General features: G+C 51.8%; 1 protein-coding gene and 1 long non-coding RNA gene across 4 annotated transcripts; one reads left to right on the plus strand and one right to left on the minus strand.

Annotated features, from left to right (window-relative positions):
* Nucleotides 1-1,134: 1,134 nt before the first annotated feature.
* Nucleotides 1,135-5,458, plus strand: LOC117195707 (uncharacterized). Its single transcript, XR_004475491.2, has 2 exons — nt 1,135-3,479; nt 3,699-5,458. It is a non-coding gene; the product is annotated as an uncharacterized LOC117195707 (long non-coding RNA).
* Nucleotides 5,459-6,214: 756 nt separating this feature from the next.
* Nucleotides 6,215-14,593, minus strand: KEAP1 (kelch like ECH associated protein 1). Of its 3 annotated transcripts, none has more exons than XM_033401074.2 (6): nt 13,913-14,593; nt 11,159-11,844; nt 9,051-9,736; nt 7,560-7,765; nt 7,105-7,281; nt 6,215-6,947 (listed from the first exon to the last, which is right to left on the minus strand). In XM_033401074.2, the coding sequence occupies exons 2-6, from the start codon at nt 11,795-11,797 to the stop codon at nt 6,781-6,783; spliced, it is 1,875 nt and encodes a 624-aa protein (XP_033256965.1). In that variant the 5' UTR covers nt 11,798-11,844; nt 13,913-14,593; the 3' UTR covers nt 6,215-6,780. The 3 variants fall into 3 exon arrangements, with proteins under 3 accessions (XP_033256965.1, XP_004277407.1, XP_012391216.1); XM_004277359.3 differs by lacking the exon at nt 13,913-14,593 and adding an exon at nt 13,522-13,890; XM_012535762.3 differs by lacking the exon at nt 13,913-14,593 and having other exon boundaries at nt 11,159-13,890.
* Nucleotides 14,594-14,978: the final 385 nt, after the last annotated feature.

Below are 14,978 nucleotides of genomic sequence, written 5' to 3' on the forward strand. Positions count from 1 at the left end.
AACTAGAGAAAGCCCGTGTGCAGCAACAAAGACCCAACACAGCCCAAAATAAATAGATAAAATAAATAATAATTAAAAAAATAAAATACAATAAATATAAATAAATAAAAATAAAAACAATGAGGTGGGTCTGTATTTATTGAAATGACAAGATGTTCACAATGAGAAGAGCGGGCTTCAAAACGTTCTGCATGGGCTTCCCTGGTGGCGCAGTGGTTAAGAATCCATCTGCCAATGCAAGGGACACGGGTTCAAGCCCTGGTCGGGGAAGATCCCACATGCCGCAGAGCAACTAAGTCTGTGTGCCACAAATACTGAGCCTGCGCTCTAGAGCCCACGAGCCACAACTACTGAAGCCCACGCGCCTAGAGCCCATGCTTCGCAACAAGCCCCTGCTCACAGCAACTAGAGAAAGCCCCTGAGCAGCAATGAAGACCCAAATGCAGCCAAAAATAAATAAATAAAAATAAAATTTTAAAAAATGTTCTGCTTTATACCATCCTACATATCTGCATAGAAAAAGCAGCTTGTTCATCAAAATATTTACAGTCTCCAGTGAATGGATTAAAAGACACTGGTGTTTTCTGTTCTGTAGTCTTGGATGTTTTCTGAATTTTTGCAATGAACATGTATTACTTTCATAATCAAGGGGAAGTTGTTTCGTAATCAGAGGAAAGACACAGCCAGTATTTGTTATCTGGGAGCCACAGAAGCATAGTAGATAAGCACACAGACTCTGGATTCTGGTCGCGACTCTGCCAGTTAATGACTGAGTTAGTTTGAGCAGATTACTTACTCATGCTGTGCTTCAGTTTCCCTCGCTGTAAAATGCAAATAATAACAGCTCAGGTTTGCCAGGCGATTACCATGTGACAGGCACTGTTTTACATAAATTATTGCACTTAGCTCTCGTAACAGCCCTGTTAAGTAGGTACTGTTCTATAAAATGGGTCACAGGCGAGGAAGGAGGTAGGACTAGGCGTTCGAACCCCTTGCGCCCCCTAGAGTGTATCTGAGGAACTACAGCAGGCCCGAAGGTGCGCGGCGCGTAGACTGGGAAGAAGGCCTGCCAAAGTCGCGCGGGAGATTTTCTTCTCCGAGCTACGATTGGCTGTCGTAGCTGTCATTAGCCAATAAAGCAGCCAATGAGAGGCGCGGCCGCTCCGCTTTTCGAACTAGATGACCGAGGGAGCCGAGGAGCTTGGACCGAGGCAGGTGCGACGAACCCTGAGGCGGGTGAGGGGACCTGGCGTCACTCCCTTCCTGAGAGTGACCCCAGCGCCGTTCCCATTTTCTTAGGGAGACCCTGGCATCATCCCCCTTTCCTGAGAGTACCCTAGCGTCATTCCTGCCGTACTGAGGGGGACTCCAGCATCCTCTCGCCCTCCTGAAGTGAACCCTAGTAGCGTCTCTTCTTTCTGAGAGCGACGCCAGAGTCGTCCCCACTTCTTTAGGGAACCCTGGGGTCAGGCCCCTTGCTGATGGGGCCCCAGCATTATCCTTCCTGAGGGAGACCGACCCTGGCGTCACCCCCTCTTCTTGAGGGGTCCCCTCCTATGTCATCCTTTCCGAAGGGGACCCCCAGGGTCATACTCCCCCCTTTCCTCAAGGGTCCCTGTATTGCTTCTCCTTCCTGAGAAGGGGTCTGGCATTGTCCCCTCCCTTCCTGAGGGTTTGTCGTCATTGCCATCCCCACACCCTGAAAGGACCCATCACCGCCCTTCTCTCTGAGGGTAATCTCTTCCTCCCTTGCAATTCGAGAAGGACCCCGGCAAGGGCTTCGGTGGTCCCCGTACATGAGAAGTCCCAAAGCCCCCTCCTGCGCTTTCCTATCCCCAGCTGGGGAGAGGGAGAGGCAAGACTCAAATCACCCTCAAAATGTTTGGGGGCGGGGGAGTGAAACTAGCTGATAAAGGAACTCACCATGTCACATGAGAAATTGTTTAAGGAACTGGGGCTGTTTCTCCTAAAACGGGAGCTGGAGGAAGGATCTAAAGCTGCCTTAAAATATTTATCAAGTGCGTCTCACAGCTCCTGACATCATCAGTAGGTACTTATTCAGCAACTGGATATATTCAGGCTGTTACCTGAAAGAGGGATTACTCTGTTCCATGACGTTCCAAGGTATCTGATGATAACAGGTAAAGAAAGGTCAAAAGGGCTTCTTGGGTTGAACTAAAATCGTAACAGGCTAAGTAGCTCTACTCTTGCACAGAGCTGCCGAAATCCACACCATTGGAGAAGCATCTGCATGACCTCACCAATTCCATTTAATCTCACAAATGTTTATCATACATCCATTGTGACCAAGAATTCATCTACTCAACGTTCAAATATGGGTGAAGCTCCTATTGTGTGCCAGTAAATAAAATGGTGAACAAGACGAAGAATCGAAGAATAATTATGAATACAAGGCAAAAAATACATTGTTTATGATTTCTGCAAGCTACTTTTTCCTAGAGCACTTCTCAGGGTTTCTGGTTGTACATTAATAAAATACAAATACAAAACACCGCCCTTGACCATGGGCTACAGGAGGGCAGAAACCATGTCTTCTGCTCCCAGTTGTATCTACACAGGGTCTGGAATATGGTAGGCACTGAAATATTTGTTGTTCCCGCCTCTTCACTTGGTGAATCCTCAGAGGAACTGGGAGATGGTCAGAGATGGTGATATATGATCAGTAAGGGAAAGACATGGGCTAGAAACGAAAGAGAATCCACCTGCGATAGCTGAGACTTAAGAAAGAAACACCAACTCCTTGGCCAATGCTATTAATCTTTCCTGTGAGGGCAAGGGAAGGCAAAGAGGTAGCTGACGTCAGCATCGGGCTGCAGTTTCGAATTTCCCACAAATGTTGTCTAAATCAACTGAATAAATCCCAGGGGATCCTGGGATGTGTAGTCTGAAAAGTGTTCCTGGGTGTCCGGCTTACAATTGGTTGTAATAAAATCAAAGTTACAACCCTGAGGTGTGGATTTGGTGCTGGCGCTCACAGGAGGGAGAGTCCTTGTTTATTTATAAAAATATAATTTTCCCAGAAGTTTTGAAGAATGCTGACTTTTTAAAAAATAGGAACTGGGCTTCCCTGGTGGCGCAGTGGTTGAGAGGCCGCCTGCCGATGCAGGGGACACAGGTTCGTGCCCCGGTCCGGGAAGATCCCACGTGCCGCAGAGTGGCTGGGCCCGTGAGCCATGGCCGCTGAGTCTGCGCGTCCGGAGCCAGTGTTCCGCAACGGGAGAGGCCACAGCAGTGAGAGGCCCGCGTACCGCAAAAAAAAAAAAAAAAAAAGGAACAAGCCAAAATCAGGGCATTCTACACTCTGGGGCTTCTCCAATCTTGCTCCTTTTCTTCCCTGGAAATAGTTCCGTTTTTTACCCAAAGGCCCACAAGAGGGTGCTGCACTCCTTTTAGGCCACACTTCCTGTATCAACCCTGAGGGTCTTGGGGAGCTACAAAACCATCATAAAATGAGACAGGTGGGTTGGGGGAAGCACTGATTTTTCACAGGTAATGAGAGCCAGTGAGGAATTTTAAGTAATGCAGGTATAGTGCTCTGAGGTAATAAAATGTTATCATTATCATTCTGACTTTGAAAACCTTAATAATTCAGATTAATGTTAGCATTTCAGGTTTCTAGTACTTATCTCGTTCCTAGTCAATAATACTACATTTATTGCATTCTTACTGTGTGCCAGGTGCTAGATACTGTTACTATTCCCCACTTTACAGAGGAGGAAAATGAGGCCCAGAGAGGATTTGAACCTAGTAAGTGACAGATACGGGTCTCAAACCTAGTCTGTTTTCTCTCTTCTTTTTTCTTTTAATTTTCTTAAATTCTATCTTCTGCAATACTGTATATTCCCACTAACATTTATATTTTAAAACCAGGATCCCTAGTGTTCTCCTTACTTGTTGCAAGTAATAAATACTTCCTTCGCCCAATTAAAAAACAAACAAACGCACCAGAATACACTCCCAAGGGAGAAGATAGTCCTTGAATTGAAGGTATGTTGTATTGCACAAAGCAAGATACTCTAGCACCCAGAACTACAGTGGCCTTCACAGAGCTGAAAGTTATCTTAGACATTGTCCAGTTGATTAAGAGGGGGAAGTTACTTGCTCATCATCACTATAAGTTCATCCTTTCGCCTTCATCTTTGTTTTCTTTCTATACTGGAACTTCCCCTTAGCTTATAAACACGCTCTGTCTTCTGAATCTTAAAAGCAAAACCCCAAACCCTCCCTGAACCCTTCGTTCCTCTCTAGCTGTCATGCGTACTTTGCCTCTTCTCACCCAAATGTCTCAAAAGAGATATTCCTTCTTTCAGCATCCTTCACTGATTCAGTGTTATCTCCTCGGCAACAGTGCCTGTTCTAAGGAGGCATTCGATAAACACCTGCAGAATCTATTGCTTTACCCTCACAATTCTACCAAAATGGTTCTTAGTAAGCTTACCTTCCAATCGCCAAATCCAGTGAGCATTTGAAGGTCTCTTTCTGAACCGCTTTGTATTTAATAGTGTGATTCTTTTAAACCTTTTGTGCTCAAATTTTTCACCACTTGGCTTCTGTGACACTGTACATTTCTTAGTTTTTCTCGTAATTTTCTGCTGCTGTTGTGCTCCTATCGGGCCTTCCCTTACATCCCTCTGCTCCTTAAATGTTGTTTCTCAGAATTTGCCTTTAACCCGTTATTCTTGTTCTACGCCAATGTCTCAAAATGTGGTCCCTGGACGAGCAGCTTCAGCATCAACTGGGAACTTGTTAGAAATGCAGTTTCTTGGCACCCACCTCGTGAATGAGAGACATCTAGAAAATTCAACATCCATTTATGATTTTTAAAAAGATGTAGCAAACTAGGTATAGGAGGGTGCTTCCTGAACTTGATAAAGTTTCCAGCAAAACTTAAGGCACAGATTACAGAAAATGTTTTGGCAAGTATCAGAATTAATGGTGGAACATTAGAAGCAGTCACCTTATAGTTAGAAGTAAGACAACTATGCCCACTATTACCATTACTAATCAAAATTGTATAGGATGTCTTAGCTAATGCTGTAAGACAAGGAAAAGAAAGGAATTGTAGAACTATTGGGAAGATGACATTACACTATCATTATTTGTAGATGGCTATCTGCTAAAAAAAAAAAGATACTAGAAAGAAGCTGGCAGAAGACCAATACATCTATATCAACAACTTCCCCATAACAGAAATATCAATTTAAAAGGATCAGTGAGTAAAGATCTCATTGACAAGAGCAAGGCCTATAAAACTCCCATAAAACCTACTGCAAGCCCTTTGTGGAGAAATTATAAAGCTTTCCTGAAGGACAGCAAAGTCTTCACTAAATAGACGGATATACCAAGTTCATGAACAGAGAGACCTAATATAAAAATTGTTTTCTCCCCAACTGGATACTTTTTTTTAATATATTATTATTTTTATTGATATTAGTATAGTATTTTTTAATAAATTTATTTATTTTTTCTGGCTGTGTTAGGTCTTCATTGCTGCGTGCGGGCTCTCTCTAGCTGCCACGAGCGGGGGCTACTCTTCATTGCAGTGCGCGGGCTTCTCATTGTGGTGGCTTCTCTTGTTGCTCCTGGCAGGGAAGGAATCAAATGTTTCCTCTAAGCTGTTTGGAAGAACCTGTGAAATCCCCAATAGTTGAGACCATACTTCATTCTTCTTTTCTCCACTCCCCCAGCACGAACAGAGCTGACTCGCAGAAAAGATCCAGGCCACGTACTCCGTTCACACATATAGTTCAGAAGGAACCAGGCTGTTGAACCCTTTGCCTGAAGAAAATTCTCAAGAACCCCTTTGTCCCAGACACCTAAATAAAATAAAAGGCTCGGTCTACATTATTGAAGTGTATAAAGATGACGGATGGACTTTCACGGAATTTGGAAGGCGTGCCGGGGATAGTCCTCCTTAAAATATAAACCGTTCGCATGTGCAATTAACCTCAGGGAGCCCTAGGAGATGAGTCAAGGAGTTGGGTCACTGTCTGCAAAGCAGCTAAAAGTGACAGACAAAGTGAGCCCTGTGTGGCTTGCCCATGGGGAGAAAGATAACCTACATATCAAAATTCAATGGGCCGAGATAACAAACTGGTTTCAAATCCAAGCCCTAACTCGAAGACTTGAGTGCATTTCAGGAGAAGAGTCCTTTCCGTCCCACTGGCTCAAGACCTCCAGCTGAGAGCCCGGGTGGAAGACACTAGTTAGTTTGTTCTTTATTTTCAATGGAAAGTTACAGGGTTACTTATCAACAAAATGACTGTCCAGGGCAGTGATACCCAATGGTTTCTATGTACAGGCCCATCCCCGGGGTCCACACCTCTGGAGGGGCCTCAGCCCCTGAGGCCTCAGTTGGCTCGTTCCCAGGCCTCCAAGAACCAATCACGAAGATGCAGGGAACAAAAACCAGCCTGTCCTCGGCACCTGCTTTCATCCCAAGGGGAGGTGGTGGCTGCTGGTGTGGGACCCAGGCCTGGTCTCGGGGTAGCAGGTGTAGGGGCCTCTCCCCGGGGGGCCTGCCCTTCCCGCACCCACCTCCCGGGCAGGCTCTCCTGGACATTCCTGGGACTATGATGGGCTCACGGGTTCCCATTCTGGCCTTTTCTTTCGAGTTGTCATTTTAACACTGAGGCATCCCAGCCTCCCATCCTGGAGGACAAGCATTTGCTCTGTAGCCTTTTCTTTTGTCCCTGTTTTTGTACAAAGACGACAGTACTCTGGATTGGAACATTTTTTTGCCCAAGAAACAAAAGTAGCTCAACAGGTACAGTTCTGCTGGTCAATCTGCTTCCGGCAGGGTTCCATGGTGACAGCGACACCAACTCCACTCCGGCCAGATGTCATGCAGGTCACCTCGCTCCAGGTGTCCGTGTCTGGGTCGTAACACTCCACGCTGTCCAAGAACGTGTGACCGTCATAGCCTCCTGCAGGGAGAGCAGAAGGGATGGTTGCTCCCTCCGAGGGCAGGGGAAAAAGAGGAGAAGAAACCACAAGATGCCTTCCTGCCAGGACTGGAGCCTGCCTCTAAAAGATGGGGTTAGGTAGGCTTCTCCACCCAGGCCCCCACCCCCAGGGCCTCACCGAGAACATAGATTCTTCCCTGGTGCACAGTAATTCCCAGAGCGCTTCGCCGATGCTTCATGGGGGCTACGAAAGTCCACGTTTCTGTCTCCACGTCGTAGCGTTCCACGCTGTTCAGCTGGTCCTGACCATCGTAGCCCCCCGCAGCATAGATGCAGTTGTGCAGGACGCAGACTCCTAAGTGGTACCACACAGAGAGGGTGACTCCGGGGCCTGGCCTTGCGGGCCTCAGCCACCACCTTCTTGGGCGGGGGGACCCTCCCCTCCCCCTTCTCCCCTCTCCCGAGTGACCCTTTAGAAACAAAGCCGGGAGAGAAGAGCATGGACTCTATCAGAATCTAGCTCTCCTGTGTGTGCCACGGGATTTAAGGCTGAAACAGGAGGCCTGGCCGAGTTTCACGCCCAGGGGTGGGAAGGTGTTCCTCTTCTCTCCCCTCCCCGCAGCCCCTGCGCACCTGCCCCACTTCGGATGGTGTTCATGGGTGTGATCATTCGCCACTCGTTTCTCTCTGGGTAGTAACACTCGGCTGAGTTAAGGCGGTTCGTCCCGTCAAAGCCCCCGACCGCGTAGAGTAGACGGTTGAGGACAGCCACTCCCACCCCGATCCTTCGTGTCAGCATTGGGGCCACCAAGTGCCACTCATCCCGCTCTGGCTCATACCTGCAACGACATAATAACAATGACAGCAGCAACCACAGCTGACCTGGAACACTAACCCCCACTGATATTCTGCTATGGCTTTAGGCACTTGAACTCTTTAATTCTCACAGGGATTCCCCAAAACACAAGTTATCAGTAGATCCATTTTCCAGATGAGGAAATTGAGGTTCACAGCCACCATCTGCTCAAGGTCACATGCACATCTGTTGGACCCCAATGGCTCCATCATACCACTGCCTGTGTTGAGTGTTATGTGTATTATCTCACCAAAGCCCCACACAGCCTAGTGGGGAAAGGAGTCCTCGCTATTGTCCCCCACCTCACAGATGACAAGACAGAGGCACAGAGAGGTGAGATGGCATACTCAGGGTCACCCAGGAAGTGGCAGACCTGGGGTTTGATCCAGCTCTCTTGGACACCAGAACCCCAGTCCGAACAACTAGGCTACCCCCGGCATGGTTCTTCTCAAAGTATGATACTCAGAGACGGAGTAACCATATGTCCCAGTTGGCCCAGGCACTTCCAGTTCAGGCCTGTGCTCCTGGAATAATTCATAGGGCCCCTTTTCTTCTCGAAAGTGGCCTGTTGAGGGTGATGCATCATCTCATCATCCTATTCACAGACCGTGTACATTAGAAGCCTCTGGGGTGTTTGTTTAAAATTCCTACTCCCCAGCCTCACTCCAAACCCACCAATGCCAGATCTCCAGCATCCCCTGTCGTGGGCCGGGGAGTTTGTTTTAACAAGTTCCAGGTGAGAACTGTATTCTGGCTCACACCTCTGGAAAACAAGAAGGCAGAGGACGAGGCTATAGGAGAGTCAAAAGCCCAAAATACTTGGCCTCTAAACACAGGGTCACCACGCACAGTTGTGCAGACTGTGTACTGCACAAGGGCACCACATCTGAGGGGGGACCTACCATGTAGCAGGCCTCACACATATGTTTATTACAACAATTTGTGGACAGATGGCAGTGAGGTGTCACGTTTTAACAAAATTAGCATATTACAACAATTTCAAACTGATGGAACTTTTTCCAAAGCTGCATAAAGTTGCTGTGTGCATTTGTGGTGGCCCTGTAAACAGTTGCCAGGCCCAGACCCAGCATCCAAGGTCACGACCATAAATCTCCCAGGAGTTTAGCTTCACCTTGAGGCTTCCACTCCCTGAAGGCAAGGCACAGAGAAAAGCACTCAACAACAGGGGGAACCCCCAGATCCCAATGGCTTGGGACCCGTCAGTAGTGGAACCCTTGGAGCCCACCGCTCCAGACGCCGCCACTCACCTCTCCACACTGTTGTGGTGGATACAGCCATGGGAGCCGCCGACAGCATAGATGTGCCCATCGATGACCCCAACCCCGATTCGGTTTCGAGGTACGCTCATGGAGGCGCAGGGCGACCACTGGTTGGTCATGGGGTTGTAGCAGTCCAGGGCGCTGGAGTCGGTGTTGCCATCGGGGGAGTTGTTCCGACCACCCACGGCATACAGCAGCCCACCTACCACACAGCCCGCCAGCCCGCTCCTTGGCACCTGCAGGTCCGCCAACCGGAGCCAGGTGCCATCGCTGGGGTTGTAGGCCTCCAAGTAGCTGAGTGACTGGCGGAAGTAACCGCCGGCCGTGTAGATGAGCCGGCCCACCTTGGGCGCCCGGCAGGGCATCACCTGTGTGGGCTTGTGCAGGGTGAGCTCCTGGAAGATCTTCACCAGGTAGTCCTTGCAGCGGGAGTCCGACTGCAGGATCTCGCACTTCTGCAGCTGCATCTGCAGGAAGTGGGGGGTGAGCGAGTGGCAGCGCACAGCCCGCAGCAGCGCCTGCACGTAGAAGCGCCGCTGCTCGCAGTCGTACTTGACCCAGTTGATACAGGCGTGGAAGACCTCAGACTCGCAGCGCACGTTCAGATCGTCCCGGCTGATGAGGGTCACCAGCTGGCAGTGGGACAGGTTGAAGAACTCCTCTTGCTTGGCCACCTGCAGAGGGCATTTGTGTGACGGGCTGACTTCCATGTCTCTCTCCACCTCCCCACCCCCCCAGCCCGCCCTTCAACAGTGCTATGACCTTGGACAAGTCACTCAACCTGCCTCTGACGACCTCAGCTTCCTCAGGTGTGAAATGGGGATTTGAATAGCATGAACCTCACAGTTTGTGAGGATCAAATGAGTTACATTACGTGAGCCAAGCGTGTAGTACACAAGTACTCAGGTAAATGGGCAAGGACACGATGTACCGTGTACGTTTTTGTATGATTTTGTATTTGAACGTTACCCTTTTCTTTTAAGGAAATTACTTTTCAAAATAGCAGACAGACTACAAAGGCAATAGCAATAGAATATTCTAGAAAGAAAAAAAGTTCAGGCTCGAAGAAAACAGCCTGAGTTGCAATTTCGGCCTACTACTTTCTAACTGTGTGACTTTGGGCAAAGATCTGAAACATTCCAGGTCTTGGTTTTCTTCCTCTATAAAAAGGGGATTAAATTAGTAGCTATCTCATAGCAGGGCTACTCCTGGGGTAAATATTTCTTGCCAGGCACTGGTCTATATAAATAATTTCAGTCACCCCACATAAGCGGGTTCCCAATTTTCTGGTACCCCCAAGCCCATGCAATCCCTTGAAACCAATGCTGTGCAGGTCAGTGGGAGAGCCTTGCTCTTGGACCACCTTCCTGGAAGCCACAGGCCTTAGGACTAATGCCAGAGCTTCTTGGAGCATCTGGACAACCCACAACCCCCAAGGTGGTAGAGAAGAAGAGGAGTGGGGATCAGGGTAGTGTCCACCCCAGCTGGTCCCAGCCACTGGAGGATGACTTTGAAAACTTCCAAGAAGGTACTCCAAAGCATACCTCCTCCTAGGAGAGCTGGGAAGATTCAGTGATTTAAAGGATGAAAATCACTTAGAACAGGGGCTGGCCCACAGCAAGTGCTAAACAAGCACTTATTTTCTCTATTCACAACTTCCTCCACTTAAAAACAAAAACGAAACAAAGAATAGTGCAAGGACAACACTCCGTGGACCAAAGAAAACATGTGTAAGGGTCATACTTGCAGTCAACAGCACGCCATGGGTGTTCAATATATAATGGCGGACTGACTGAAAGGTCAGGCCCTGCTCAGCACACCAGGATGGAACTGCCAACATATTCACTGCACCCTATCCCCACCTTTGACCCCAGAGAGACCAGGGGGCCCAGAAACCCGTGAAGGCCTCACTTTCCTCGCTGTTTCCCAGAGTTGCCCCAGATATGTAGACTAGGAAACCAGAACCCCATGTTTCTCCAGCTCCTTGCCTTGACCCTTCACATCTTAAGGGGAGACAGTGATGACCACCTGTCTGTTCCCTGGTCCTTCTGATGCTGCTCCCAAGCCCTGGCTCCATGTCCCCTCCCCTTGCTCACCTCCCCAAAGTGCATGTAGATGTACTCTCGGGCACGCTGGTGCAGCTCAGTACAGCCGATCTGCTCGGCGAAGTTGGCGATGCCAATGGCGTTGCTGGGATCCAGCTGCTGCACCAGGAAGTCACTGCAGGCACGGACCACGCTGTCAATCTGGTACATGACGGCACCGTTCATGACATGGAGCACACACTTCTCACCCATGGAGATGGAGGCCGTGTAGGCGAACTCAATGAGGCGCTCCATGACCTTGGGGTGGATGCCCTCAATGGACACCACCTCCATGCCCTGCTCCCGCAGCCCATTGGTGAACATGGCCTTGAAGACGGGGCTGGATGAGGCCAGCACCACCTTGTGGGCCATGAACTGGGCGGCTGGTGCGTCCTGGTACTTGACCTGCAGTGTGACATCACACAGCTGCTGGCTGAGCCGCAGTTCGTTCATGATGCCGAAGGCCTGCTTGGTGTGATCCTCCAGGGTGTAGCTAAAGGTGCGGTTGCCGTGCTGGGAGGGCGTCACCTCGGCCTTGCACTCGGTGGAGGCGTACATCACCGTGTCCCCTGCCCCCTCAGGGCGCTGTGACCTCAGGGGTAGGAATTGGGTGTGGGCCCCAGCCCCACTAGGCCCAGGTTCCAGCTGCATGGGGTTCCAGGTGACAAGGGACAACACCACCACTGGCACTCAGGGGCCTGGAGGAGGGAGAGCACAGGGCTGGGGGGAGGGCCTGGGGCCAGGCCTTCTTTTCTAAGATAAAGTAACTCCTAGCCCAGTTTTCCTTCCTAAGCACAGGTGAAGCAGTGTGCATTTGCACTCCCTAACTGCCCCATGGCCTCACCAGCCCGAGGGTCCAGCCTAAATCATAGGTCAGATGGTGTCCCTCCCCTGCTCAGAATCCCCCTACAACTCCCTGTGGCATGAAGAATAAAACCAAATTCTTCAATGGCTTGCAAAGCCCTTCACAGTCAGCTCCTGTCCACCTCTTCCCTTTGCTCATTCTGTTCCAGCTCTCTGGTGGCCCCTCCCTTCCTAGGACATGTCCAACTCATTCCTTCATTCACCTCACCAACATTTATTGAGCACCTACTGTGTGCCAGGCACTGTTCTAGGCACCGGGGACACAGCAGTGACCAAGACAGAAATGCACTGTGCCCCGCTGGTGCTGACACTGGGGAGGGAAGGGCCATAAGTAAAATAAGTAAGACTGGAGCAGAAACTGGGGTTATGAAGAAAATGACAACAGCATTGGGACAGTGTCATATGGGGGCAGTTTTTTTAAAATCAGGTAGTCCAGGCCTCTGTTGGAGCTGAGACCAGAAGGGTGAACGTATGAAGAAGCTGGGGGTGGGAGTTAGTTTTCCAGGCAGAGGGAACAGCAGGTGCAAAGGCTCAGAGGCAGAATGATGAGAGACAATCTAGAGAATCAGGGAGCAGTGTAATGAGAGAGACTGACTAGTGAAGGGAGGCTTTCGGTGAACCCTGTGGAGTCTGGAGGACCGGGGCATGAGTTATGTTTTGAAAAGTCCTGTGGGGAGTGGCATGGGGGGGGGGGTTGGTCTGCAAGAGGCTCCCTGGGTTCTTCATCTTATCTTTCTCTGGGCTCGACTCAGAGTCACCTCCTCCCTGTTTTATATCCATCACAGCACTTGTCAAGAATGGAAAGGAGCTCCTTTGCTTGCTTGTTGAAGGATGGCCTGTTCCTCTGGCCCTGAGCCCCAGGCTTCAGAGAGCAGGTAGACCTGTGTAGGTCAGGGTTATGCCCACCCTCTCATGTGCCTCCCCTGCATCCTGCCTGGGGCCTGGCACCCCGCAGAGGTCAGTAAGCTGTGGCTGGCTGACTGCCCACTCCACTGTCCCTGCCAGCGCACCCTCCTCCACCGGGCCCTGGATGCCGCTTGGCCGCCTCTCCCCAGCCGAGACCCAGGCCTGCCTCTAGGTCTTCGGCCAATAGGTCAACGGTGCCCCCTGGGCACCGGGCACTTCCCCCCAAGAAGCGGTAAGTGGGGGACTGCGCATGTCCCGCCTGAGCCGCCAAGGCCTGGAGAAGGGAGGAAGTGACCCCGCCGCGGCCTCTCCACTGCCAGCCCCAGGGCGCAAACCAAGCCCCCCAACGCCCCGGGGTCCCCAGGCCTCCGTCCGAGCGGCGCTCCCTCGGCCTCTCGCTCGGCTTGCGTCGCTCCCGGGCCACCCCGCGAGCCGCGCCGTCCAACAAAAGGATAGGACTCGAGCCGCGCCCTCCTGGCCCTCCGCGGAGCCGCGGGAACCCCGAGACCGGTCCCGCATCTCCCGGTTCTCTGGCCCCCGGGCACGGCCGCAGGGCGCTCACGGCCCGTGGCGCCCTCAGCCCGGGCGCTGGCCGCCCCACTCACCCCGCCATGGCCGCGCTCGGGCTCCGCCTCCGTCGCCCAGGCCCGGGCGCCTCCATCGCAGTGCGCAGGGGGGAGGCGCAGAACGCGCGCAGGTCACCATGACTAAGCAGAGCCGGGCGCCGGCCGTGTCAGAATAAAAGTCCCCGCGGCCCCAGGCCTCCCGCGGCAGGGCCGCTCCCCCCTCACCCGCCCACGCTAGCTGTCGCCCTGTTGCGCATCCCCAGCGCGGCCACCACAGCGCCGGTCATTGCGGCGGAGCCAAGGACCGCAGCGCACCCAGCCGCGTGGTCGGAGCCGCGGAGAATGAGCCCTAGGTTCGAGGCCCAGCGCTTCCCCGCACCAGGGATCAGTGGACACCCCACCCCGCCGCTGCCGCCGCCGGCGCGCTCACCTGCGTCTCTGCGTAGGCTCCGCTGCTCTCGAGGCGGGGTGGGGATGCCAGGGGCGCGGCGATGGCTCCGGGTACGGTGGTGCCACCTGCGCACCGAGCTTCCGGGAAGCCCGAGGGGCCGTGGCCCGGTCGGGCGAGGCTCCAGCCTATCCTTCACTGTCAGGGTCCCGCGGGAGCTTCCGCCGTCTGGGGGGCCTCGGCTTTGGGGCGGCGGGGCCTGCGGGATTGCGACCGTCGAATGGGGGGCAGCCTCCGGACGCCCGGGAAGGAGGCAGGGAGAGGGCGCAGCGGGGAAGGAGTCGCGATTCCCCGCCCTTCCCGCGGGTGCCCGGCGCCCATGAGCGAGGAATGGGGCGTCGGGCGAGGGCGCATGGCCAAGCCCACCCGGCCCGTCCCTCCTTCGCAGCCCCTTCCATCCGCCGGGTTTCGTCGTGTCAGCGCAGGTCTGCTCTCCACGACCTGTTCTCCCTTTAACGCCACACAGTGCAGGCCTCACATTAAGGCGGCCGCAGGATCCAGCCAGAATTGTCTACCTACTTGGATTTGCATTGTCTTTATTTTTTATCTCCAGTCTGGAGGCGCGTGGAGCTCGCGGGCGGGCATTCGAACAACTGCTTTGCCACTCTCTAGCTCTGTGCTGGTGGGCCCATAATTTAACCTCTCCATGCTTCAGTTTCCTCCCTGTAAAATGTTAATACCTGCTAGGTTATCGGGAGAACTAAAGGAGAACGCTAGGGCCCAATAAATATGGATTGTTATTTTTCATGGCAAGTGATACTGATTTGCCATTTATGCTGTTTGTGATATAAAGTTAGTTTTTAAGTAAATGTATTTAAGTTTTTTTAAAAGAGTCCATCTATATGAAACACTAGGCTGAACAGATGTTGGTCTAAGAAAGGATTCCACCCGCTTCCGGGGTGAACCTGGAAGATTCAGCCTCCCTGCTCAGGGTCTGGGATTAATCCGGTGTCCGAGGCTGGAGTGGGGTTCCTCCCCCCTCCTCCCATTCCAGTTGCATGAAGCTGCAGTTCTGGGTAGCTCCAGAGGGGACGCAATAGCATAGCCG

The sequence above is a fragment of the Orcinus orca genome, chromosome 3 (genome assembly GCF_937001465.1).
Source record: "Orcinus orca chromosome 3, mOrcOrc1.1, whole genome shotgun sequence".
In the NCBI taxonomy this organism is placed as follows: Eukaryota; Metazoa; Chordata; class Mammalia; order Artiodactyla; family Delphinidae; genus Orcinus; species Orcinus orca.